General features: G+C 49.8%; 1 protein-coding gene across 1 annotated transcript in view; it reads left to right on the top strand.

The window, feature by feature from the left end:
* Positions 1-26,546, top strand: part of LRRC75A (leucine rich repeat containing 75A) — a 52,371-nt gene that overhangs the window by 3,469 nt on the left and 22,356 nt on the right. Inside the window, exon 2 of the mRNA XM_084218953.1 lies at positions 18,931-19,059. Within this exon, the coding sequence (XP_084075079.1) occupies positions 18,931-19,059 (129 nt within the window). The remainder of the gene's footprint in view (positions 1-18,930; positions 19,060-26,546) is intronic.

The raw sequence follows: 26,546 nt of genomic DNA, 5'->3' as shown, positions 1-26,546 counted from the left end.
CTATAAAATACTGAGATACAAAGTGATTTTTTTTTTTTTGTGGTGTTTGTTTGTTTGTTTGTTTAAAAATACAAAAAGCATGAAGAGCAGGCAGACTTTGCTTCCTCAGAGAGGTCAGCAGTGGTCTCTGCTGTGGAGGCAATTTGATCCCGCTGCCTGCCCCCAAAATAACACTCCTGTTATTCCTGCTGCCAGCAGCCATTCCAGAGGGTTTGTGCTCCTCTGGCACAGCCAGGCTAATTTAACATCGAGCTCCTGAGACACAGAATACTCATTTCTTCTTCCTTCTTTCTGCTCTGGAGCCCAAACCCCACACTGCAAAATTCAAACCTCCCAAATCCCAACAAGTGCCTGCTGCTCTCCTTGGCCGAGGTGTTTTCCCCCACGGGAGGATGCTTTTGGCATAAATGCAGTGGGAAGACACTGAAATAATTAACATTTGATTTAGGCTGGTGTTGGGGGTTGCCAGAGACTTGCTGCTCACCTGGAGGGAGCTGCTGGAAATAATTCCTGCACGGAATAACTTGGAATTTATCTGCCTTGAAGTGACTTCCCAGGTTTACCTGGCAGCATCTCCTCTGCTTTCGTACAAGGAGATGCTGCAGGGAGAGGCTCAAAATGAATTTATTCAGCGTGTCCAGCACTTGGGACATGGGAAACCACTTTCAGACCCCTCTCACCATCCAGGTGGAAGAATTCCAGCTCCACTATTCCCAGTACCACCAGCTGCAAAGCAGGAAAGGTTTGAACATTACAGAGCGTGGCACTTTTTATTTTCACTCTTTTATTTTCTCCCCCGTACTCCTGAGTTTCAGTGGTTAAGGCAGCCAAGCGCTGTCAGTGTATTAAATTCTGGGAGTGTCTCTCCTGCTGGGGAGAGGATTTGTAAAACAAAGCATGTTTTCCTCCTCCCTGCTGCCAAAGGATCGCTTTTCCCAAGCGAGATGGGGAAGCGCTTCCCAGCACATTACGTTGCACTCAAGGAATTTGCCATTGGTTACGTGGAGCTTTTGCTGCTGTGCTGGGGCTGGGGGAGAGGGGAGGAGGAGGAGGAGGAGGAATCCAGCAGATCTGAGCATCATCTGCACAGGGCAGGTGAGCAGCAGTTCCAGGAATTCAATGGGGAAAGGGGGGAGAGAGAAAGGGAAGTGTGGCAGTAAATGCCTGGGTGTGGCCAGCAGCCAAGGTCCAAGGTGTGGCACCGCTGGCGAGGTGGATTCTGTGCCCTGCCAGCCTGGGGTGGCACTGCCAGGGTGGGGAGGGCAGGGCAGGGGGCCCCAGATGGGCAAAAACACCCCCAAAAATCCCATTTGCAGGAAGGGGCTGGGAGCAAACGCGCTCTGTGCCCAGCAAAGTGTGCAGACCTTGTGCAGCCCCTCCTGGCTGGGGTCCAGCCTGGCATCCCTGGGGTTCATCCCACAAAACCTTGAGGTTTATCCCACAAAACCTTGAGGTTTATCCCACAAAACCTTCAGGTTTATCCCACAAACAGCCCCTGCTGTGGGTACAGCTGTGTCCCTGCCCCATCCCAGAGGGATTTTCCAGCCAGAGGTTGTGGGGAATGAGACATGGCCCGAGCAGCCTGGGAACTGTGTGGCACAGGGATGTTTATTTAATTAATTAATGATAAATATCCTCATTGTAAGAGGGGCTTGATTGGATAGTAAAACACCAAAAAAAAATTTAAAAATACTGATGGGGACAGCTCACTTTGTGCTCCTGGGACTTCCTCCTTGAGACAAAAAAGCAGAGAAAAAAATTACAATATTTGTGGCTGGGCTCAGTGCTTGGCCCTGTGCTCCCCAGCCATGGGGCAGCATTCCCATGGAATCCATCCCAGGAATGCTGGAGCAGCTCAGCCCTGCTGTGTTTGCCCAAAGATCAACACCTGGTCCCTTCTCCTGTGCACCAGAGGTGACCCAGCCTGGGGTCTCTGGGGGTCTCTGGGCTCCTCCCAGCCCGTGGCTGCCAGCAGAGGACAGGGATGAGGAATTCTGCAGCTTTGGGGCTGTTTTTCCTCAGCTGGAGCTGCTGGGGCTGCGGGAGGGCCCTGCCCTGGCTGCAGCGGGGCCCCAGGGTGGAAGTTGGGTAACCCAGCTCTGAGAGGGGTGGCTTTGGGATGAGCCCTCATTTCCTCTGCCTCAAGCTGCTGCTGAAACCCCACCAGGGCTCCCCACGGTGCTCTTTAACCCTTAGGCTGCTGGAGGCGCTGACCACAAATATCTCTGATATTTTGGGTGTTTCCTGCCCCCAAAAAGGGTTTCTGGTGCAAGAGGCTCCCTCGCTTTGCCTCTTCCCATACTCTGCTCCTTCTCCATCCCCCTGTGGGATTTGCAGGTGGATGTGCAGGCACAGGATTGGATTTAATGATTTAATGAACCCCCTGGAAGGTGGCTGCTGCTGCTCCTCCAGGGCAAAGTGTGGTTTTGGGGGGAGAGGAAGGCTGGGAAAGCCAGGATGTGACATAAAGTGAGGGCTGGGCTGGGTTAGGCTGGGCTGGGGGCACCTGGAGCAGAGGATCTGATCCTGCCTGTGCCCTCTCTGCAGACAGAAACCTCTAAGCTGGCAGAAGTTAATGGTTGTTGTTCCACCCCAGCCCCTGTTCAGCAATTTCTCTGTTTATATAATGGCAGGAATGTGTCTTTTCCCCCCCCAGGCTCTGCTTTTTTCACACCTGATGTGAAATGCAGCAGCTTGGGGCTGCAGACAGCCTGGCACACACCTTTTTTCCCCCCCTCTCTTTTCCTTTTTATCTTGCTTCAGGCTCTGGAAGCCCAGAGTGTGAGGCTGTCTGCTCTCCCTGGCAGCGTGGGTGTGTGGGCACAGCCCTCCCTGCACATCCCTGGGCTCTGCTGTGTGCAGGGGGGCAGGAATGGGGCTGAAATTCAGTGTATTGGAGCTTCAGTGCTCGGTGTGTTGGGGGATTTGTGGCTGTGGCCTTCTCTTAGCTGAGGGAGGTGGTTCTATATTAATATTCATTTCATTCTCCTACAAGCAGTGTGGAATTTTTTTAGTATTCAACATCTTCAGGTCCTGGCCAAATGCCTGATATTATTTAATGCCTGATCCCATTTCTCTTTCTCTGTGTGTGTGTCTCAGCCTCCTTCTCCTTCAAATTTTGGAGAAAAGATCACAGCATGGTAAATTTAATCTTGCCTGTCAAAGGAAGAGCAGATTGTCCATCCCATTCCTCTCCAGGCCGAAGGTTTTAGCTCCAATTACTCCTGGCTCTGACCTTGCTGCTGGAGAGCAGGAGCTGCTTGGAGCTTTCCAGCATTCTCAGAGCTTTTCAGGACTCTTTATCTTTCAGACTTGGTGTCTCTCAAAGTCAGAGGCGCTTCCTTTGTGAGAGGCTTTGAGCTCTGGAGGAGCCTGGACGGGCAGCAGAGCCGAGGGGAGGGAGCTGCCTTTTCCTCATGGGAAATCCTTTGGGAATCTCTCTCAGTGGATATTTCATTCCCCAAGGCCTCTTTATATCACATCCACCTCCCCAGAGCCCTGCCTGTCCCGCTTTGCAGGGCAGGACTCAGGTTTGACGTTGGAGGGGGAATTTCTTTACAGGATGTTTCTGCCTTTTGCAGTGGTTCCAAAGTCCTTGTTGGAAAACCATGGAGGTTTTCCTTTCTGCTCCTCCCCAGCCCTGGCTCCTGCTGCTGGCTGCTGATTTCAGTCCCTGAGTGTCCCCTTTGCCTGTGGGATTGCTTTCTGAGCAGCTTCCCAGCCCAGCTCCTGCTCCCACTGCTGCTGCCCATCCCCAGGAGTGCTCAGGGGCTGCGTTTGGGGCAGGTTTCAGGGAGGCACTGCCTGGCAGCAGGGTTGGTTCCACTCCTGACAGTTGTGTGGAAATGAAGGTTGGTTCATGAAAGGAGAGGATGACCAGCCAGCCTGGAGCAGGAGCAGGGCTTTTTTGGAGGATGGGGATTTGTGTGCTGGGTTTTTCAGCTCCTTGCTTTCTGTTTAGGCACAGAAAGTGAGGAGATGGGTGTTAGGGACAGGAGCTGCAGTTCTGTGGCAGCTGCAGCTCTGTTTTCTACCCCCAGCATGCAGAGCACACCGAGGTGAGCGAGCTCTGTCCGTCCCTCCCTCCCACTCCAAGGATGAGCTTGGAAAACACCAGACTAAAACCTCCTTGAGCAGCTCCTGTGCTTCACCTCTCTGTGCAGAGATTCCCTGGGTGGAAGAGCACAGGGCTTTGAGCAGGGAGCCCCAGTCCCATGGCTGGGAAATTCCCAGAGCTGCCTCTGCCCCTGTCCCAGGGGATGAGCCCACCCTGGGGCTGGCAGCAGATAATTCCTGCCTCGCCCTGCAGGGCTGTTCCTTCACCCCCAGCCTCCCCAAGGCCAGGATCTTGGCACAGCACTGAAATCCCAGCAGGGGAAAGCAAAGGCTGCTGAGCAAGGAGAGCAGGCTGGGGTGGGAAATGGTTGTTTTGGCCAGGGATGTGCTGAGGGTTTTTCCTGGGACACCTCTGTCCCTGTTCCCACCCTGCCTGCAGAGCTGCTGGTGGAGCACAGAGCTCCTGCTGGGGCTGCTTTGGGATTTGGGGCATCCCCAGCCCCAGTGGGAAGTGGGATACAGGAGCTGGGGGGGTTTGGACATCAATAAAAAAAACTCAGTTCCCTGCACGAGGATGAACTGAAGCTGCTGCAGCCTCTGCCCCAGGTTTGGTTGGTGTTGAACAAACCCTGGTTCAGCCTGAGCTCCCCAAAATCAGGGCAGAGAAGCCCAGATCTCTGCAGAAACAGGACTCAAACCTCACCACACAGCCCCAAGGCCTTGGTTCATCCCAGAACCCCTCCATTTATTTCCATTTGGATACAGCTCTCCCCTCTTCAGAAAGGATTTGGGGGAAATCTTCCTCCCAGATTTCTCTGTGAGCTTCCTGGGCTTGCAGAAAAACAATTTGGGATGAGAGTGTGAATGATTTACATCCTGCCAAAATCATGCAAGATTGGATTCAATCTTGATTTAAGCAGCCTTTTTTTTTTGGTGTGGTTAGGATTTTTTGGGGGGTCATATAAGAAAGAGGATGTTTTCCTGTTTGGTTGTAAAAAGCTGCTTCTGCTTGGTGTAATTGGATACTTCCTTTTCTGAGGAGGGAGCCTGGTGTATCTGGGGACATTTATTTAGGCAGCTGTGTGGCTGGGTGAGGAATTTTTTGTGGTTTTATTCTGGTGGGAAATGGTGAATTTGGGGTTTACAGGGTTGATTGATCCTTTTGTATTTCTGACTCGAGTTACAGGGAAATGAAAGCAAGTTTAAAGAGCAGAAAAGTGGTTTTAAATGTTTTTTGATCAGTTAATACACTCAAAGTATGCTGGATAAGAAAGCAGACAAAGTAAATGCCTCAAACCAGATTTTGCATTTAAAACTGGTTGATTCATTAAGTGGAGTATTAATTGTGCATCATGAATTACATTTCTGGTCACCATAATTACAGATCTTGGTCTCTCAGGTTGAAGTTTTATTGCAGAGTGGGAATTGTGCATTTCTCCTTCATACTCCTGATCTTTTCATTGACTTCCTGAAATTCAGTGTTAAACTGGACTAAGTGAATTAAAATCCTTGAAATTGGAACAGAACCTTAGGATCATGGAGGGAAACATTTGAATTAACTGAAATGAAGATGTTTTCTTTGTCCTTGTGAGAGAACCAAACTCTCCCCAAAGCTGTGTTTGCACTTTTTTTTCTGCTTATTTTTATCACTGACTTCCCTAAAATCATTGGCAGCCGTGTCCTGCCTACCTGGGCTAACAGGAGTTGTTTAAAATTAAATATTTTTTTCAATTTTAAAATTAAAGCCTGGCCAGAGGTTGGCATCAAATTGAATTTTAATCTCACTGAATTGAATCCTTGGGCAGCTCAGTCATTAATTCTTCCTTAGCAAGTTTGGGCATTTCCTGGTGACTTTGATGAGCCCAAATCCTTTCCTTTTGGCTTTCTCTGGGGAGACTGAGCCAGCTGGGAGGATCCCACCTCCAATTTGGAGGCACATGCCAAGGTGGATCCTCAAAGGAGCATCCAAATTCCCTGGTGCCAGACAGGGAGGGAAGGTGCTGTGAAAGCCTTCAAGAAAGACTTTACCTTCCAACCCTCTTCAAATATCAAATCCCAAATCCCCGCCCTGCTCTGCCTGATGGTTCAAAATCTGATGCTGCAAATGAAACCACACAAGCATGGCATAAAACATGGGGAAGGCTTCATTTCCTCCCTTCATCCCCAAAACTGACTTTCCTTTGTTGATACAAGTCAGGGGTGAGGTTCCCAGCTCCCTGTGGTGTAGGCACAGCACTGATTGAGTCTCAGGATGGAAATAGGAGACTTTTGAGCCACCCTGCAAAAAAAAAAAAAAAGAGGGTAATTTGCCCATGCTGATGGTCTCATCCATTTCTTTGCCCATTTTTCTGGGGGTGTTTGAAGAGGAAAGCCTCCTCTCAGCAGCTCCAAAATGGATGTTTTATTGTGTGTGTGCTGTTCCCAGGCTGTTCAGTGGGGTCACAGAGTGACCAGCTGGGCTGGGGGTGCTGGATTTGGGGGGGAATTCAGAGCATCCAGCAGCACCCTGGTGACTGCAGGTGTGGAGCTGTTCCTGCTGAGTTTGGGACTCTGCTTTTCATCCTCTCTCTGGGTTGGAGCTGGAACTCTTCACCAAAACCATGGTGTCACCAGTGTGGGGGGCTCAGAGAGGCTGCCAGGGCTGCAGGCTGGCAGGGGGGAGGTTTGGATGGGATGTTGGGCAGGAATTGTTCCCTGGGAGGGTGGGCAGGCCCTGGCACAGGGTGCCCAGAGCAGCTGTGGCTGATCCATCCCTGGAAGTGCCCAAGGCCAGGTTGGAGCTCCCTGGTCTATGGAAGTGTCCCTGCCCATGGCACAGGAGTGGGAATGAGATGAGCTTTAAGGTCCCTTCCAACCCAAAGCAGTCCTTGCCCAGATCTGTGGATTTGGGAATGTTGTGCACATCCTGTCTCAGCAGGGCATGCACAACATCTGCTCTCCAGCATCTCCTTTCTCAGTATAAAAATCCAGTCCTTTCCATGGCATTCTTCTCTCTTGCCTTGCTGCTGTGGAACAAAGGTGGCAGCAGCCCCAGGAGCTGCCAGGACTCCAGGTTTTCCTGGATTTTAGGTTGTGTGCATCCCTGTAAAGGCCCTGAGGGCCTCATAAACAACAGGGGCTGTGGGTGTGCAGCATCCAGCACAGCCCTGCTCCCACGTGGGGAGCAGCTGCTGGAGCTGTACCATTCCAGGCAGGAATTCCTGGCATTTCTTGGCAGGAGAACACGTCCCAAAGCTGACTTTCCAGTCCATGGCACTGGTCACTCAGTGGAAAGGCTGACCTGTAAACCAGGAGCAGCTTTGGTGCTCCTCCTGAGCTCTCCATGCACATCTTGGTTTTCCCTCTGGTTTCCTTCCCACCCTGTTGGTGTCCAGAGGAGGAGGATGGAGACTCTGGCACGGTGCAGGTGACAGGGTCAGCCTTGCACCAGTGCAAGTTTTGGCTGTGATAAACTTCTCCCTCCTTTTTTAGATGTAAAGCAGTTCTCAGATGGGATGAACTCCCTGAAACGTGGTGAGGAATCTCTGCTTGAGGGGATTTCATCTCTTGCCCATCAGCTGCTGTTCTCCACCAACACAAAGAAAATTCATCAGCCAAACTCCTCTCCTGAAAGAAAATAAATCAGCTAAACTTCTCCTGAAATATCTTTTTTTTGAAAGACCTTTTAGTTTTGCCTCATCACATAAATCAACTTTATTTTCCAAAAGGACTGGTGTTTGCTTGTGTGCCCTCCCCTTGGAGGAGGGCAAAAATACAGGAGCCTGGAATATTCCCAAAGGCAGGGATGGAGTGCCACTGCCACAGGCTGAGATCATTCCATTGATTGCAGGAGGATGGGAATGACATTGTGCAAAATCCTGGTGGGACCCAGAGCTGACCAAGCTCCCTGGGATGTTCCAGCTCTGACTGACCCATCCCAGAGCCAGCAGGATGCTGGCTGTGCCACCAGAGAGATGCTGGAATCCCCATCCCTGGAGGGGTTTTTGGGATGTGGGGACATGGTTTAGTGGTGGGTTAGTGGTCAGACTTGAGCTTTTCCACCCTAAATAATTCCAGGATTCTTTACCAGGGAAAAGCTTCTCCACTCCTCATTTTTCAGAGGGAATGGAGGAGCAGAAGGGCTGAGCATCCCTCTGGCAAAGGGGAAGGGAAGCAGGGAATTCCCAAGAACAGGAATGAAGTGCACAGAAGTGACAGGGCCACGAGTAGGGCTCGGAGCAGCTGCTCCTTATCTCTTCCTGAGCAGGCACATCAGGGAAGATAAAGTAAAAAGGGAAAAGATAACACAGATTGAGTCAGCCTGGCTCTCAGAGGGAGGTTTTTCCAACCTATTTGCTTGTCACTGGTGATTTTAGACAAGCCTGTGGGTCTTCAAAAAAAAACAAGTTTTTTTTTCTTCCTGTTTCATGCCTGGCAAAAGGGAATCTTTCTTCCAGTCATGAATTTCTGGCATTTCTTGGCACGGGGAGAAGGTCCCAAGGCGGGTTTGGTGTCGCTGTGTGCTAAATGCCACCCCACATCTGGTGTGTGTGAGGCTGGAGGTGTCTGATTCAGCACCCACCAGTGGCTCCTCCACTTTAAAACCAGCTCAAGGTCTGTGTTAGTCATGTTTTAATGACATTGGAATCGTTTGAGGAATTCCAGCCCAGGGCTGTGGAGGTCTCGGTGGGATGGAGCAGGGAAGGGGAGGCTCAGTGCAATGAGCTCATCCTGCCTTTCCTCTTGCTCAGCTCATCAGGTTTCAGGGATTATTCAGCCCCGTGGTTGTAGCTGGGGTTGAATAATCTCGTTTAAGGACTTGGTGCCGTGTCCTGAATGTTTCTGGGGTTCTTCTTCCTCTGCTGTTAACTTCAGGAGGAGCTGCTGGTGTAAAAAATATCAGTGCTGGCTGTTCTGGAGTTGGAAAATCAATGTTCTGGGCTTGCAATGCCAAAACTGGGAGCAGGAGCTGCAAGACTCTGTTCTGGCCCTGTGGGAATATCCTGTGGCCAGAGGGTTCCATGGGACCCAGCTGGGTGCTCCCAGCAAGGCTCAGCCACCCCTGGGGAAGCAGGAGGGATTAGCAGGGTGCTCTGTTACCCTTGGCATTCCAGGCTTCTCCCTGGGGACGCTTCCTGGGCTGGTGTCACGTTGTAGGGAGTGAAGGGAATATCCCAGGGCATGGACTCAGGGATGCTTTGGTGGCATTGCTGCTCTGGAGCTGCTCCCTGCCTTATTCCTGGGTGTCTTTTGGTGCTCACCCCCACAGGCAGGGCTGGGCAGGAGCCCCAGATGGAAGGAAACTCCTGATCCTGAGCTCTGCACAGCAGCTGTGACTCAGCAGTGGGAGCAGCAGCTTTGCTGTGGATCCTCTCCGGCAAAGTGAGCTCCAGGCGTGGTTTTCATCCCCCAGCTCGTGGCTCCTTCTCCTCCTGGGGCCACAGATCCCTCACAGGCTCCATTTCCCTGGCAGAAGCTCCCTGGGCCAAGGTGTGTTTTGTGCTCTGGCATCTCCACTGGGAAATGGAATATCAACAACTGCAATTTAATGGCCCCAGCTGTCAAACAAAGCAGAAATATTTGGATTTCGGGGGTGGAGGGGGTGGGTTGGCACCTTTTATTGCTGAAAGCAGGATGTGATGCTGCCTGTCCCAGCAGGAGGGGTGTTCCTGCTTCTCCTCTCCTGCCATGGGGGTCCTGTGGGTTTGGGGTGCAGAGAGCAGCCCTTTCCCCCACAGGGGGCCCAGACCCCACAAACAGGAAAGCACAAAAGCTGTTTATTCACCCCACTCAAACCTGGGGTGGATTTCCCTTCTCAGAGGCTCTCAGGCCATCTTTGGGTTAATCTGTCACATCTCTGGGGCTCAGCACCAGCAGCCACCACCACCCTCTGGCCTTTCTGGAGCCTGGTGTGTGGTGAAATAAAGGGAATTTTAATGGCACTTACTGGAAATGTTTGCTGGCTCTGGAGGGCAGAGAGCTCTCCATCAGCCCAGCCTGTGTCCCCTGGGATCTCATTCCCTGATTTTGTTCAAAATGCTCCTTCCACTGCTCCCTTGAGCTGCAGCTCACTCTGGGGTGTCCCACTCCTTCCCTGGGAAGGGAACTGGGAGGAGGAAAGAAGTTTTGCTCAACAAAAACCTGCATGAAGCACTCTGCTAATCCAACCCCCTTGGCTCCAGCGGGATTTAAACATGTGCTTGTAGTTAATCAGGTATTTAAGTGGTTTTCTGACTTGGCAAGCCTGAGAGGAGATATCCCAGAGGAGCAGGAGAGCAGAGCTGTGGCCTCCCAGCTGGAAGGGCTTGGAAATGGGGGTGGTGAGGGCAGCAGTGCCACTTTGGGGTGTGGGTTATCTTTCTGTGACTCAGTTTCTCCTTTTGTTCAGCTCACAGGAGTTGGTTGGGGTCAGTGTTGGGCAGTGAATTCCTCTGAGCTGGTATGAGGGCACAGGAAAGATCCTGCCAGGGGCTGCTGGATTCAGAGCTGCCACATCCTGGAGAGGAGACACCCAGGGTGAGAAGGGATTTCAGGGAAATCATCCCCCCTCACTCTTGGAAAAGCTGCTTGGGGAGCTCCCAGCTCTGTGTGGGGCAGCTCAGGAGAAATTTCATGGCGTGTGAGGGAGGTTTTCCCTTTGCTCATGGATTTCACCCCTGAGCAGGGAGGTTTCCCCACCTCAATCTGATTTTCTTGCTGGGTATTTCTGCTGGGATTGCTCTGGAATTTGTCTCCACTTAACCACCCAGCATCACAGCACTGATGTTATTATGCAAAGTGTAGATTATTTAACTACACAAGGTTTTTTTATTTATTGCTTTGACGTTGCTTTGAATCCCGTTAGAGAAATCTGCTTTATTAATGGACTTTGTCTGTGCTTGAGATTAACTGGGGATGCTGGATTTGCAAATGAAAGAATTGGAATTCATGTTGTCCATATTAATTACTTGGGTGATGCTGGCTTCCTTGGGGAAACCTTTATTTTTATTCCACTCCTGTTGCTTTGTCTTAATTCAGAAAATGAGTTTGGTGCTGTGGGATTGGGTTGGTTTTTCTCCTTTGCTGGAATTCCCTTTGAACATTTAGGAAGATACTAAATGGTTTCATGGAATAGGCTGCTCCTGGATAAATTTTAATGCAAAAAAGGGGTCAGGGAGCTTTTATTTCAATGTTTTGTTCAACCCTACTTCCTCCTCTTTTGCTTTGAGCTAAAATCTCTCTATATCTTGTTCCTTCTAAATCTTTACCTTGCAAAATCTCCTAATTCCTGCAGTGACACTCAGCCAGATTCTTGTGCTGAGTAATTCCACCCTCTTTGCTGGTAAAAAACCAGGGATATGCCTGGATTTTGGTATGTGCAGGTATTGCTATTGATCCAAACCCATTTTTTCCCTGTGCTTCTTCCACCCAGACTCCTGCAGTGGTGTAAATGGCCCCAAAAAAGAAAAAAAAAAAGGTTTGGCATGATTTTATGGGAGTCAGCTGCAATTTGTTCACTTAAATTGTCTTTTTGTCATGCTTGCATTATTCCACAGCAGCCAGTTTGGAGAGTTAATTGAATATTTGTGTCTCTCAGAGATGCCTTCAATTACTTCCATTGAATAACTCTGGGAGAGAGCTGTGATGAGGAATCACTGATGCTTATTTTCTGTATCAGAAATATCTGAGGCTTTATCCCAGCTCCTATTAAAGGATGCCAAAACATTCCTAGGGTCTCTCACCCCGAAATTCCATCCTTTTGAAGCAGAGTTTAGCATCCATGGAGCATTAACAATGCATCCCTCTCTGGCTAATGCAATAATAATCAGCTCAGGGCTTGCAAGTGGGAGCAGCTTTCAGAGAGCAGTTCTTGGGTTGCAGCCTCTCATTGTGTGTGCAGGAGTGGATTGATTTCTGCTGGGTCCAGGAGGCTTCCAGGTGAGGCAGGAACATCATTATTGATGCTGCAGGTTCTGGGGGAGGGCGTGGGAGTGTTTCCCAGGGCTGGACATCAAAACAAAACCCCTGGATAGCTGTGGGCAATCCCCACCTCAGGATTTTTGGCTGCATTGATCAATTCACCAATATTTTCAATTTTTTTTTACATTGTTGGATTGCAACAGCTCTGCTGGCTGAGGAGGGCGAGGGGAGCCATCAAAAGCAACACTTTTGGAGTGGATAAAAAAGCAAATGTGTTGTTTCAAGTGAGATTTGCAATTCCTTCTGTTTCTGCCTGCTCCTGGGAGCAGCAGGTCAGGATGGGCTCAGAGAGGGCTTTTAACCTGCTGTACATCAGGAGACCCACGCTGGCCTCCTCCTGAAGCCTCTCCTGGTGACAGCTGCTGGGCCAAGACCATAAATCCTGATTCCTTCCTAAGCAGAGCCTGGTTTAGAATTAATGGCAGAGCCTGGCAGCTCGTGCAGGGCTGTGTTAATTGCGAAGGGAGGGCAATTTGGAGAAGGTGCCTGGATTAGAGGAGTGAGAGGTGAGGATTCCCAGTGCCTCATTGGCTCTGTTAGACCAGGGCTGAGCTCTCCTGCATCCTCCATCCCATCAGCCAAAGCTCAGCTCTAGCAGGATCCAGTGTCCTGTCCCAGGCACAATCCCTGACAGCAGCTGGGGACCATCTGGCCCAGCTGCAGAGCATCTGTTCTGCCATGCAGGGCTTTCCACAGCCAGATCCTGCTCCTTCCCTTGCTGGGATCTGTTCCTTCTTCCCTCCCAGTTCCCCTGAACTCAGAGGACCTTCATCACCTGTGAGAGCCGTGCCCCTTCCCCACAGTTTAATGGGAGTGGGGACACCAGAGTCACCTGGGGAAGGACAGGGGGTGGCAGGATGGACAGGCAGCACCAGCCTTGGTGCCTGGTTGATTCGTCCCTGGGGCTGGGCCATCTGGGTGAGGCTTTTTGGACTGTTTTTCCCAGCAGAGATGTTTGCAGGGGTGTGCAGAGCTGGGGTGTCTGGCTCATGGAACGCTGGACGCGGGGGTGAGGAGCAGACTGCCCCCAGGGCTCGGTGTTGATCCAACAACTCCCATCAGCTGGAGGGGGTGTGGGGAGCCTGGTCTGTGATTCCAAGCAGGGAATTGTGTGATTGGAATGCTGCTCTTGTCCCAGGAGCTGTTCACTTGCTGCAAGCCCAGACACAGGGGCAGTCTCTGACAGGCAGTGGAAACGATGAGGGCGAGTGATTCCTCCCCATCTGACAGTGCCATCCTCTACTTGAGAATCTCTTCCCCTTTCCTGCAGGGATCCCAGTTCTGCTTTTCTCTTTTGTTCCTGTAAATACTTATTTTAGGGTTGTTTGTGGATTTACTGCTTGTGAGGGCAGGGTAGGAGAGCTGCACACACAAATAAAAATCTTTAGTGGCCATCAGGCGTCTCCTGTCACCTCCCAAGGACAAGAGTTGTCTGAGCCTCGGGTTACCTCTAAAAAAACCATGGGGTGCTGAAGCAAATCATAAAAATCTAACTAATATGGATTGGTGATCAGCTGCAGAACAGATGGGGCTGATTTTGGCTGGGAGAGGGGGCAGGAAAACCAGGCAGAGCTCCGTGCTGGCTGTGCTGGGAAACAAAGGTGAGAGCAGCACGAGGGGGATTTTCCTGCTCCAGTTGCCTCAACATTGAATGTCTAGGATCAGCTAATTAGAGGGGCTTTTCTTGGCAGGTAAATGAGAGAGACAAGCTCATCCAGGGACTGAGTCAGCCCAGCTGTCTCCGAGCAGGATGAATCACCATCCTCATATGAATTGACAGCACACTGAGCTTAGGTGGCAGCTCTGGCTCCTTCCCTGACAGGAGATAATAGGCAGCCTCTCCTCCAAGTCCATTTTCCAGCAGGGATCTAGAAGGCTTTTGCAAGTGAAAATAAGTAGTTTTTTTTGCAGTTGGGATCTGGCAGCACAATGTGGTTGAGGCTGGGGCTGATTCTGGGAATCAGGAGTTCCTCTGCAGCCCTGAGAGCTACTGGTCACAGGGCAAAAGGGATGAGAAATTGAGAAATTGATGAAGATGATGAGAATTGATGAAGTTCTGCTCCTGACCTGTGGTTTGGATATTCCAGACAGCACCTGGGATGCTCCAGGAAGCTCTCTGGGCAGACACACGAGGATGGAAATGGCAGATTTGATTAAACTGGTTGTATTTTCATTTAATGCTTCACTGCAGAGCTGTGAAGGGGAGGCCCAGCAGCCAGACTGGAGTTAACAGGGTGGGTGTAGTGCAGGGTTGATGCATGAACCTTTTTCTCTGGGTTTTAGCCAGGAATGTGTGGGGCTGTGGGTGGAGCTGGCTCCCAGGAGCTGAGGGGGTGGGAGAGTGACCCCTCAGCTGTGCTTTGCTCAAATCCTCCTTGACCTGCAGCTTTTTCTGCCTCTTCCCTTTGCAGGGGGAAAACTTTGTGTCATCACTCTCCTTGGGAGGGTTCTGAAGAGTCTCTTGTGCCTCTGGCAGGCTGGGCTGTCACCCATCTGTCTGGGAGCAGCAGGAATAAGTGACAAGTGCCACCAGGAGCCATCTGGTGCAGGCTCTGCATGGCCAGCAGGATCCTGGCTTGGGGCTGGAGCCCCAGCTGGAGCCCAAGCCCCAGGCTTGGATGGAAAAGCAGGATTTGGGCAGCTCCTGCTGCTTTAGGAGGGCTGAGTGGATGAGATTTGGTGAGCTCGAGGCAGAGTTGGGTTAAAGGCAGTGGTGGATGGGAATTGTTGGAGCTGTTCAAAGCAAATCCTGGAGTCACCTTACCCAAACAGAACTTCCAAGCTTTTCCTGGGATCCCAGTGGCTCTGTAAATCAGCAGAGCTGAGGCCATCCTTATTAAACATCCACAGGCACTCTCCTGAAGAAATGTTAACTGTGATCTGGCCAGATTCCAGTTGGAGTCATTGCCTTTGCCTGGCAGTATGAAATAAAAGAGCATTTTTCTGCAAATCTCCTATTCTCAGTTGTGTATTATGTGGCTGGCAGCATCACATCTCTGCCCATTAATCCATCTCTCCAAGTTCCTCCAATTCCAGCCTCCTGGAGGGGGTTCAAGCTGCCACCATTTATTATTTGAGTCAGTCTGCCAGGGAAATATTTGCTCCTTCCCTGAAGCATCGACTCCCTTCTCTCTCTGCACCCTCAGTGCTTGAACGAGCCATTTGTGGCTCCCAGACTGATATTAACTCTGTGAAACAGAAAATAGCCCACATATTTAAACACTGATTTTACTCCAGCTTGGTGGGTTGGACATGAAATCTGCAGAAGCAGTTGTAGGTTTGTGTGGAAGTTCCCAGGGTGGCTTTTGGGACGCTCCATCCAGGTGTGCTGAGCTCCCAAATGCTGCCTGCCCTCCTCAAAAGTGCAAATTTGATCATCTCTCTGTGGCTGAGGGCTGGTTTTTTTGTCCCAAAATATGTTGTGACATCATTACCTTTGGGGTGCTTTACTCTTCTCTCAACCAGAAATCGATTCCTGCCTTAAAAATCTTTTTTTGGGGAAGAGTAGGAGGAAGTGGTTGGATTTTCCTCACAGGACATGGGTTGAGCAGCAGGATGTGTCCAAAATCCAGAAGAACATGGGGCTGAGTCACATCCCAGCCCTCTCTCTGAGCTGACCTCCCTCCCCACACTAATCCCACCTGCTGGAATATTTTTTTCCAGATAACTTGGAGCAGATGATGGATGGAACACTGAGTTAATCCTTCTTTCCTTCCTTCTTGTTTACAACACCAACCTCCCTGCTTGGAAATTCAGGATGCTGCCCTGAATTTAGTGGAGATAAAGGAGGTTTGGAAGAGGTGCTGGCCAAACCAGCAGCTCTTGGGATATTTGTGAACAGCTGTGATGAGTTTTTTTTGCACAGGAACCTCATTTGGGCAGCAATAACTCGGTGTTAGTGAAAACAACAGCAGAAGCTGCTCTCTCAATGACTCCTCACAGGGACCTGCTGCATTTTCCCCTAATTACAATTCAATTTGCAGTGATAAATAGTTTAATAAGCAAAAATGGGCTTGGCTGGGGTTGGTGATGGCTCTGTGTGGCTTGGGGGATGCTGGGACTGGTGGAACACAACTTGGAGCCCCCAAAGGCTGGGAGCTGCAGTTTTGGGCAGCAGAGAGGAATAAAAAGTTGTTTTACTTGAGGGAAGGAACAGCTGGGGGTGCAGCTCCCAGATGTTTTGCTTGGGTGATGTTGGCCTGGAGAGTGATGGGTGAGCTCTGAGTTTTGGGGGAAAAGAGCTGTTTTTATGGGTTTTGCTGCAAATAACAGGCTGGGCACAGCATCCCTGTGCCTCTCACTGGGTTTGGGGTTTTCTTTTCACATATAATTGTGGTTTTTTATACCTTTCATGGCTGTGGCTGGGGAATTTCTATTGCTGGCTGCTGGAGGAACACGTTACATTTTTTCTGCTGGATTTTTGGATATAAATTTCAAATTCACCCCTCAAAGTGGGGTAGGTGGTTGGGGGTTTTTTTTGGGTTTTTTTTTTTTTTTTTTTTAACCTGATAGCTTTACACTGCTAGATTTGCAGAACATTCCTCCTGTGGAGGCTCAGCTGGTTGGTGGCAGGAAGTTTTCCTTCCAGTGGATAAGGATGGATCAATGGTTTGGCTTTCAGCTTCCTCAAGCTGGAAAAAAATGGGATAAACTGCAGAGAAGTCACAGGCGATTTCTGTTTGAAAATTCCCCTTTTTCCTGCAGAGATGTTCCCATTTTCCTGCCACACCTGGACAAGGCACCCCAGCAGAGTTCAGGGGTTTGGATCCACTCCTGAACACCCCTCAAATCTGTCCTGAGAAAGCCATGCCTGGCTGATAAATCCCATCACTTTAAACCCTCTTTTATTTGAAATCTGCACTTGCCATCCAGGTAAAATCCCCTGGGAAAAAGGAATGTGCTGAAAAAAAGTGACTGGAGCCAGATGCTGGGCGTTTTCTGCAAAGCCAGTGATGGGTGATTTGCTGCTGACAGCATGAACTGGTGTTAAGTTATTAAATTGCAGATGAGCTCATCACTTGGCCTCGAACAAGTTTCAGCCTTCAGAGGCTTTAAAATATTGTGTGTGGTGGAAAAGAGACAATGCTGGTGAGGCAGAGAGGTTTGGGGAGCAGCTGAGAAAGACATCTGTGCCTAAAAAATGTGAGTACCAGGGGGGAGCAGGGAGCGCTCCATGTGGAAAATGTAAAGTTCTCCCAGGAGAGAGGAGGAGAAATTCTCTGATTTATGAGCTGGACTTTTTCATTTTAGCTGAGGAGAAAATGATGAAGAGTTTTGAGATGCTTGAAAGGGCAAGATGCTGAGCCTGGTTTGATTCTGAAAGGTCCCAGTGAGTTGTCCCAAGTCCCCAGTTTGGCCCTCTGGTCGTGCCTGGTGTTTGCCATAGATCAGGGACCAAATCCAGCTTTTATCTGTTGTTTGCTTAATCCTAATGCTGAGCTTTACCAAACTGGGAAGGTGACATCCATGCTGCTGGTGGTGCTTCTCTCCCTGGAAAAGTGGGAGTTTCCTTTGAGCACCTCCCTCCACAATTTCTATTTCTTCTTCTTCTTGCAAAGGAACCCAAGCTCTCTCCATAATTTTTGTTTTAAAGCACAAAAATAATAATTTGTATAAATTTGTAAATAGTAATTTGTATAATATAACATATATAATTTGTATAATATAATATAATTTGTAAATAGTAATTTGGCAGAAGCCGTGAGACGGACCAGAAATCAGTTTGGCCACTTGATTTTCCCAGCTGGGCAGCCTCACACGTGTGTGGTTTTTAACTGCCTCGACTCTTTTTTTACTAAAGAACCTGTTTGCAGTCAAGGAGTTGGTGTTAACTCAGGCAGTGCTGCGGGGCTGATCCTAAAAATACCAAGGAAAGCAGTGGGATAAACACTTGTCACCTCGTTTGTGGCCTGAGCTGTAATTGCTGTAATGTGAGATCCCTCGGGCTGTTGTGTCTGAAGGCATAATGGATTTTTTTAAAGTGTAGATGTTTATTTTCAACCTGGCTGAAATCACAGTGCATCCACACCTACAAGCAATGTGTTTTCCCGTGGGGTTTTTGGGGCTGGAGCCTCTCTGAGCTCAGGACAAGCTTTACTTTATTGCACCGTGCCAAAGTGTTATTGGCTTGTGTTTGCCAGGAGGAAATTCTTTGTGCTGGGTGCCACCAGCTCCATGGGAAGTAAAAGAAGTTCAAAAAGGAATAAAAAGATTATTTGGGTATTATAGACACAAATATATTTGAGGTGAAAGGAGCACACTGTGTATAACCCTTCCCCTCCCCATCCCTGTGCACTGATGTATTCCATACGGGGAGTTCTCTGCTAAAATTCCTCAAATTATTCAGTCTAAGAATTACAAGCCATAGAAGTCAGCCTTGGAAGAGATCTCAGGAGGCAGGATCAGCTCCACCTGAACCGCTCCTGACACCACCTCGTCCACCCTCCTCTGCCACAGCTTCCACTCCCTCCCAGTCTCACCCAGCATTTTGCTCTTCCCTCTCTCCAATCCATCCTCCCCTTTCCAGTGCTGCAGTTTTGGGCTCCTTCCTCCCTCCCTGTGCACAGCAGCCCCAGATCTCCTCCAGTGCTGCATTTTTTCTCCAGGTGCAGCTCCGCGTGATGTTCTCCGGGGTCGTCTTGGATTTCATCCTGTTGCAAGGGTGTCATTGGCTCAGTGGGTTTATGAGGCTGATCCTGCAGCCCTAAAGCCTCTTTGCAGAGCAGGTGAAGGCCAGGAGTGCAGCTTCCCTCAAGGTGACACAAGGTGTCCCTTCCTTCTCTTTGTCACCAAAACTTCAGGAAAAACAAAAACCCTCTGACAACATTTTCAGTGGGAGCTGCTGGGGATCATTTCCTCCTCCAGTGAGGGCTGACTTTAAGAACCACTGGCTTTTCTACCCCACCTAACCTTGCTCCTTTGCCCTGTTCCCTGCAGGATTTAGGGATGGAGTCCACCTCTCTGGATGATGTCCTCTATCGTTACGCCAGCTTCCGAAACCTGGTGGATCCCATCACCCACGACCTCATCATCAGCCTGGCAAGATACATCCACTGCCCCAAACCAGTAGGTGCCATGGTCTCCTCACACTTTGGGGCTGTGCTGCCCTGGCAAACTGGGAATGTGGAAAATCCTCCCAGTTCTGGGTGGGTCTGGACCAAGAGGATCAGGTTTTCCAGCTGAACGAGTGATGTTTGGCTAATGTTGGTACTCCTTTTGGCTTGTGTGTGGCAAGGGATCATCCATGGGTGGATGGACCTGCAGGCATCACTCTCCTGTATTTGCTGCTAATAACAGGTCTTTAATTTCCTGTGAGAGTGTCTGAAGGGATGGAGTCATTCACTGCTGCTTCTTGTGGACGTTTCACTCAGTTATAGTGTTTGAAAAGGAGGGAAATTGCTTTTTTTTTTTTTTTTAAGCACTTACAGATTTCTTTCATGTTGTGAGACAAAGCCACAATGGTGCTGTTTGGGCTGTGGTGTGAGTCTGACACTGAAGGGCTTCATAAAACACTGCACTCGGTAAAGGGTGTTGGGAAGGGTGGAAAGGACACCAGGGGCCCAAATCTCCACCTCCAGAGACAAGGATGGCTCTCCATGTCCTGCAGCATGAGATGGAGATGGAGCCACCCCCCTGTGCTGTGCAGGGATATCCATGGATCCCTTTTCCTGTGGAGAATGAGATCCTTTCCTTCCTCCTCCCCCATGAGCTGGGAAAGTGGAGAAAGCTGCTCTCGTGCCGGGCGCGTTTCCAGGCGGAGAGGCCCCGTTCCCCTGCTGAGCTTGTCCTTTTCCAGAGCCCTGTGACTAAGCTGGTTTCTCCTCCCGAGGGTGAGCCATGGGAGGAGAGCTCTGTATCCTCCATAAAAACACCCCGAGGCCACTCCTGGGCCTGGAGCTGCTCCAGTGCAGAGCTCCTGCTCTCCCTTGTCCCCCTGCAGGTTTTTTTTGGCACCAAGGGCTGTGCAGGAGGCAGTGCCAGGGTAAGCAGGGAGATGGAGAGTCCTCATTCCTCTGCTCAGCCCTGTGGGGCACATCTGGACAGCTGTGTCCAGTTCTGGGCTCCTCAGGGCAAGAAGAGCTCTTGGAGTGGGGCCAGAGCAGAGAGACAATGAGGATGAAGGGACAGGAGCATCTCTGACAAGGAAAGGCTGAGAGAGCTGGGGCTGTTCAACCTGGAGAGGAGATGCTGAGAGGGGCCATCATCCCTGGCTGTCCCTCTGTGCAGGGACCCAGTAGTGGGACAGGAGGAAAGGGCAGGAACTGATGCCCAGGAAGCTCCACCTGAAAATCAGGAAGAATTTCTTCCCTGTGCAGGTGAGAGCTGGAGCAGATTGTCCAGAGGGGATGTGGAGTGTGGAGCCTCCCTTCACTGGAGAGATCCCAGAGCTGTCTGGACACAATCCTGGGCCATGTGCTGGGAAATTTGGGCCTTCCAGCCTGACCATCCTGGGATTCTGTGCTGGCAAAACCCCAAATGAATCAGCCTGTGCAGCACTGAGGCTCTTTCTCTGCAGGAGATACTTTCTGGATGCCCTTGGTGGTCTCCACATCCTTTGCACAGCTCAAAGCACTACACCAGGGATGGATGGATGGATGGATGGATGGATGGATGGATGGATGGATGGATGGATGGATGGATGGATCCCTTGGAGAGGGAAGCAGGGGTTGTGCAGGTGGCAGAGAACAACTCCAGCAGCAGTAGGGCTGTGCTGCAGCTCCTCGTTGGTGGCTTTGCCTTGCTCAGGTTTGGGTGCCACTGGCTGTGCTTTAAACCCTTTTTTTCATCCCAGTGTTTCATGGTGGTTTCCTGAGATACTGATGTTCTGTAAGTCCCCAGAAAGTTGCCTGCTTTAGTCACCAGGGTTATTTTCCAGCTCCCAGCCCTCTCTTCCCCCAGACTTACTTCACTTTGACAGAGGCTTGGCATGATGTGTGAGAGCAGGAGAATACTCAGGGCCAGGAGTGCTGCAGAAGTTTTGGCTTTTGCTCTGCATCCTGTGCCACAAACATCCATAAATATATATGTTGAGGCAGCTGGGAGCTTGTCCTTATCCATGCAGAGGTGGATGGAGCTGACCTGGACCCTGGTCCCTGTTAACCTTCTCTTTTAAATATGTCCCTGCTCAGGGTTATGGGGTCCTGCTTCCCTCCTCCCTCCTGGAGAGGCTCTCCTGACTCTCTGTACATTGCTTTTTTCACTCGGCTTCTATTTATACCACCCTTAGCTTAAAGGTGACCCCTTGGTCTCTCCTCTGAGCTAAAATAAATTTGAATCATTTTTCCAAGCCCTGGGTAAACACGGCCTGAGTCTGTATGGCCAGGAAAAATTGGCCTGGGCTCCCCAGCGTGGCTCTGGAGCTCAGGGGATGCTGACTCCAGCCAGCAAACCCAAACCAAAAGCTGTAACTTGTGCTGGAGTGCTGTGAAGGAGGAATCTGGGAGGTGGAAATGTTTGGGTGAGCTTTGTGTGGGTGTCCAGGCAGTGGTGCATGGCTGGATTGCTGCTCCCAGGCTCTGCTGAGGTCCCAGCCTGGCTCAAGGGTTGGGGTGTGAAAGGAGCCAAGGAAAAACTCCTTTCCAGATCCTTTGGAAGTCAGGGGTTGGATTTGGTCCCACTACAGATGTGTTTAATGCTGTTCAAGGAAACCCAGGTCCTGGAGTGCAGCTCTTGTCACCTTTGGGGTTCCTGAGGCCTCGGCAGGGGCAGATTAGCTGCTCAGGAAACTCAGATTGTGCAAGTTTCCTAACAAGGAAAGGGGGATCAAAGACATCTGGCCAAGTGTCTTCTCTCTCATGGCCAGTCTTTTATCTCCCTGCCTCTTTCCTCGTGGAAAAGGTTCCTTGGAGAGCAGCTCAGCTCCAAAGCCACTTCCCAAAACTCAGTGCCAGGAAGCAGTGGGTGCTGCCCTCGGGATGATGTCTGCCTGTCCCCATGGGCAGGAAAAGGGGACAAAACACCCCAGCAAAGCCATGTGCTGTGGGATTGCAGCAAACCTCCTGCAGCTGCTCTGGTTTGCAGTGAGAAGGAGCTGAAAACACAAACTTTGAGTAAGGAGCAAAGGGCCCCCATGAAAAATTCACAGTTCTCCGTGCCAGCAGGGATATCTGGCCCTGAACTATTGGAAAATTAAAGCAATTCCTTTTTTTCCACACACCAAAGCCACGTGTGTGGATGACTGATGGCTGTGATAGGGAGTGAGTCAGGCTTCCCTCCAGCTTGAGGACTTTTTGGATTTGGGATAAGCACTGGGGGAAGGCGGAGCCTTGGCAATGCTGATTTGGGGCTTGTGCCCTTGTGCTGCTTCACTGCAACCCCTGGGATGTACCTGGGAGCTCCTCCAAGCCCTGAAGGCTGCCCAGAGTAAGATTTTGGCTTTGCTGATCCCCATCCTGCTGCTTTCTGGCAGGGCAAGGCTGGCAGAGCAGCTTAGCAAAGCCCCAGCCCAAAATCCAGCTTTGCCTGGCCATTCTCCTGCAGCTCCTGGGCAGAAGCTCCTCCGGGCCTCAGGTGGAAGATGTGACCCTGTTCAAACACAGGGGAGTGGATTTGGGCAATTATCTCAATTTGGGATTGAGATTATTCCCTGTTGTGTGCAATAGGGAACATCATCCTCATCTTCCCCACTGAAATTCAAGATAAATGGGGACAGGGAGAGTTTTTAAAGCTCTTCTAAGAGTGGAAGCAAAGTGGATTTTGCCCTGGGTGGATGGAAGCTCTGTTTTCCTGTCATCTGAGCAATTTCTGTGTGGCTCTTTCCAGGGGGTAGGCACCCTCTATTAGGGAAAAAAAAATAAAAGAAGAAAATAAAGAAATAAAAGCAAAGAGTTTTTGTAAATGGGGAAGGTGCCAGGAGGCTTTCCAGTGATTGCTCTTCCTCGATGGCAGGGACTGGGATTCCTGGCCAAAGTCCAGCAAGTGATTATCTCCCAGTTTGGGCTATTTGGGGATTTCTAAGAGCTTTATCCCACCCTTCCCATCTTCAAAGAGCTCCGCAGTCGTTGGGTAATTTGCTAAATCCTCCTGATTTCTCTGTCACTTTCCTTTTTCCCCTTGCCATCCATCCTGCCAGGACAGCCCCAGCACAGCTCCTGGGTCTGCATTTGTGTTTTCACATCTGCTTGGAGCACTTGGAAGGGACCCCTCTCCCTCCAGCCTCACTGCATCCCGGAGCTGGGAGAGCTTGGATACCCTCAACTGCTGCTTTCTCACCTCTTTTTCCCTTAAAAAAATTGGGAAAATCCCCAGTTGTGCTGTGCCTGCAGAGCAGAGGCGGTTCATGAGCTGGAGCTGAGCCTTGTGCCCTTTCCCTGGGATTCACATTAGCAGGGAAGAGCAGGACTGGATGTGAGGGGGTCCTGCCACCCCTCCCCAGGCTCCCAGGGCTGAGAACCCCCAGGGAATGACAGAAACATCACAAAAATATCCCAGGCACACTCCTGCAGCCGTGGGGGGCTGGCCTGGGCTCTGCTTCCCGTGGGATCCCAGCTGATCCAGGCTGGGAAAGGCTCTCTGGGATGTGCTGAATTTGGGACATAAATAACCCAAAAGGCCACATCTGGTTTCATCCTGGGAGGGGGATGGGGGACAGAGGAGGGTGAGCGGTGCCTGAGGGGATGAGACCTGCAGTTCCAAGGGGGATTTTCCCTGAGAAATGTCAATTTTCCTCTGAATTTCATCTTCCCTGTGCGTGCTGAGGGGGAGGGCAGTGCCATCTTTCAGGAAAGGGAATGAAATCTTGAAATCAGAGGACAGAGTGGAACAAACACTCCGGAAAGGAGATATGGTCAACTAAAAATGAAATTGAATAAACCACAGAAAATTTGAAATGGAGTGACTACAACCAAATGCACTGAGAGAAAATGACGTGCGGTGAAAAGGACCAAACCTTGCTGAAACGATTCCCATTGAATTCCCTAAAATCAGGGAATAAAGGTAAACAAAGAAACAGAAGAGAAACAGAAGGAATGAAATTTCAAAAAATAAAACAAACCTGATACAAAGTGAAACAAGAAAAGCAAAATGGGATGACATGAAGTGCATAGCAATGCCCAATTGATCCTCATTTAAATCAAGATTTCATTCCCTTTCCTGAGAGTGCCATCATCCCCTGAGCACTCTGATTCCAGTGGGTGTTTTTCTCTTTTTCTGTTGTGCACCAGCTGCAAGGATTAACCTGTTGTTTGCTGAAATATTTCCAGAGTAATGAGTAAATCCAGAATAATCCCTCCTGGATTTTTAGCTGCTCCCTTTGTTTCATGGCAGCTCTATCAGTAGGATACAGATGGATTTAGCATTAAAATTTAGCTGCTCCAGTGACCTTTCCAGTGGCATCTGAGTGATCTTCCCATAATGACTTTGTAGCACTCAAGTGGGTCCAGTGTAGGAGTGGGGATGCTCCAAGGCCTCCTCCCCACACCTCAGGCAGGTTTTTAGGGCCAGGAAATGCAGCACACACCTCCCTGCCATTCCCCACTCCCATTCCTCCTTTCTGTGGAAGCAGAGCTGGGTACCCTCCAACAGCTCTCAGGGAAGATTTTGATTTTTTTTTTTTTTTTTGCAATTTTATCTTCCATGTCCCCCTCAGGGCCGTCTATCACCTCGGATTTTATTACCTTCTCTAATTGCTTCTCTGAAGTCCAAGTGCAATATTACTGCAGGATGCTTTGGAACAACTTCCTGAGCTGCTGCAATCCCCTTCATCTCCTGCTCCTGCCTCTCTCGATCAGCCCTATTGTACATTGCTTTTCATTTTGTTGTGTCAACACTGAGGCTGAGGCTCTGCACTTTGGCCTTTCAGCAAAGCACATTGGGGGAAAATTGGGTTCCATTCCTTCCCTTTCTTTCTACAGATTTTGCTTTTCGGTGTTCTGCCACTGCTGCAGCTTCACCAGCTCCTAATTGGGGCTAATTCAGGGTTTCATTGCTGGGTCCTTGGTGCTCTGGGGTTGTCCTAAGTGAGCACTCAGTGCTGCTGGGATGCCCGTGGGTTTTTGTGGTGGCAGAACTGGAATTTCAAAGCCTCTCCTGAGAGTTCAAGAATTAACGTGGCTGATGCTGGGGGGAGGTGAGCATCCTCCCCATCCCTCCAGCCAGGACATGATGGGGAGCTGTACAATCCCACTCATTTGGGGTTTCCAGCTTTGCCTGGAATCAGAGGATTTGGGGGTTTGTTCAGTCACGAAGTTAAAACAAGTGCCATGCTCAGTGTGGGGTTAATTTGATGAAAGCCAAGGGTTAATGGGACCTCCTGGAGATGGGCAGGCAGGTCCCCTCAGGTGACAGCCTGGCTGTCCCTGCAGACCCCTCCTGCCCACAAGTGCAGCCCAGTCCCATTTTGCACCAGTTGCTGCCTTTCCCCCTCATTGAGTCTTATGCTGCTGTCAAGCAGGACTCCACAAAATGTTAATTTTGCCCTGGCACGGAGCCCCTGCCATCTGCTCCAGGACACCTTCAGCTGCCAGAGTGTCAGGCTGCTCCAGAAAGGTGGTGAAGGGCCAGAAGTGCTGCTCAGGGTCTGTATTTTCACCCTGCTCTGCAGCTAATTACAGCCACAACCTTTAATTATTCCTCCTTTTTTCAGTTTGTTGTGCAGTCCTTAACCTGCACACCTGGGTTTGGAATTTCCCTGGATGGTTTTGTAGATGGATTTGGGGTTTGCCAAGTGATGGATGGGGTGAGTTTTCTGATCAGCATCTTCAAAATGCTCCTTCCTGTGCAAAAAGGTTGCTGCTGGATGGGAAATTTAGTGGGGTTTCTAATAAGGTTTTATCAAAGTCTAATTTTTGCTTGGTAGAAGATTCTTCTTCTCCTTAAAAAGAAGAATGGTTCTTCTTCTTGTGGTTCTTCTCCTCCTTAAAAAAAAAAAGCTCTTTTTCTTTGGCTTTTATTCATGCTACTTCATATTTTACCTCTTTTTCCTCTTTTACCCTCTTTAAGAGGGAATTTTTGGTGGTAAAACCTCTATCCAAGCAAACCAGAAGGAGGGGAGTGAGGTTTCTGCTGTGAATAGCATTCCCTATCCAAACAGCATCTGGAGCTATTTGCTGGGTTTGCATTGTTTCTGTGCAGCTTTTATGTCTTTTATTTCTGTATCTCTGCATCTTTTAACATTGTCTCAGTAGAATTTCCCACAAACTACCAGGATTTCCTAATATTTGGTGTAGTTTGAGATGAAAACCCCCCTGAAATAGGTGATGTAGGATCTGATTTGATGCTGGGCTCTGACTGTGTGTAAGCCCTGTGGCTCCAAAGTAATCATTGCAAAATATGACCAAAAAAAACCTCGTCATTCTTATTAAAATAGCCTTTATTAAATTGCTCAAGTTTCTCCTCTCATTTGAATTAAACCAGACATGATTTATTTTCAAAAGCTTTTCTGCTCTGAGCTACGGGGTGGTCAAATTGATCAGCCCTAAAGCCATGTTGTCACTTTATCTGGAATTTATTTTTGGGATCTACCAGTCCACTATGCCAACATCTGCTTCCCTTTGGGCATCACCCACATCATCCCTCCTCCTGCACACACCAAGTCCTCCTCCCAGAGGAGCCTG

Source organism: Fringilla coelebs, assembly GCF_963513975.1.
Source record: "Fringilla coelebs genome assembly, chromosome: 20".
NCBI lineage: Eukaryota > Metazoa > Chordata > Aves > Passeriformes > Fringillidae > Fringilla > Fringilla coelebs.
The sequence above is the reverse complement of the archived record's forward strand: the minus strand, read 5'-3'. Positions and strand labels throughout refer to the sequence as shown.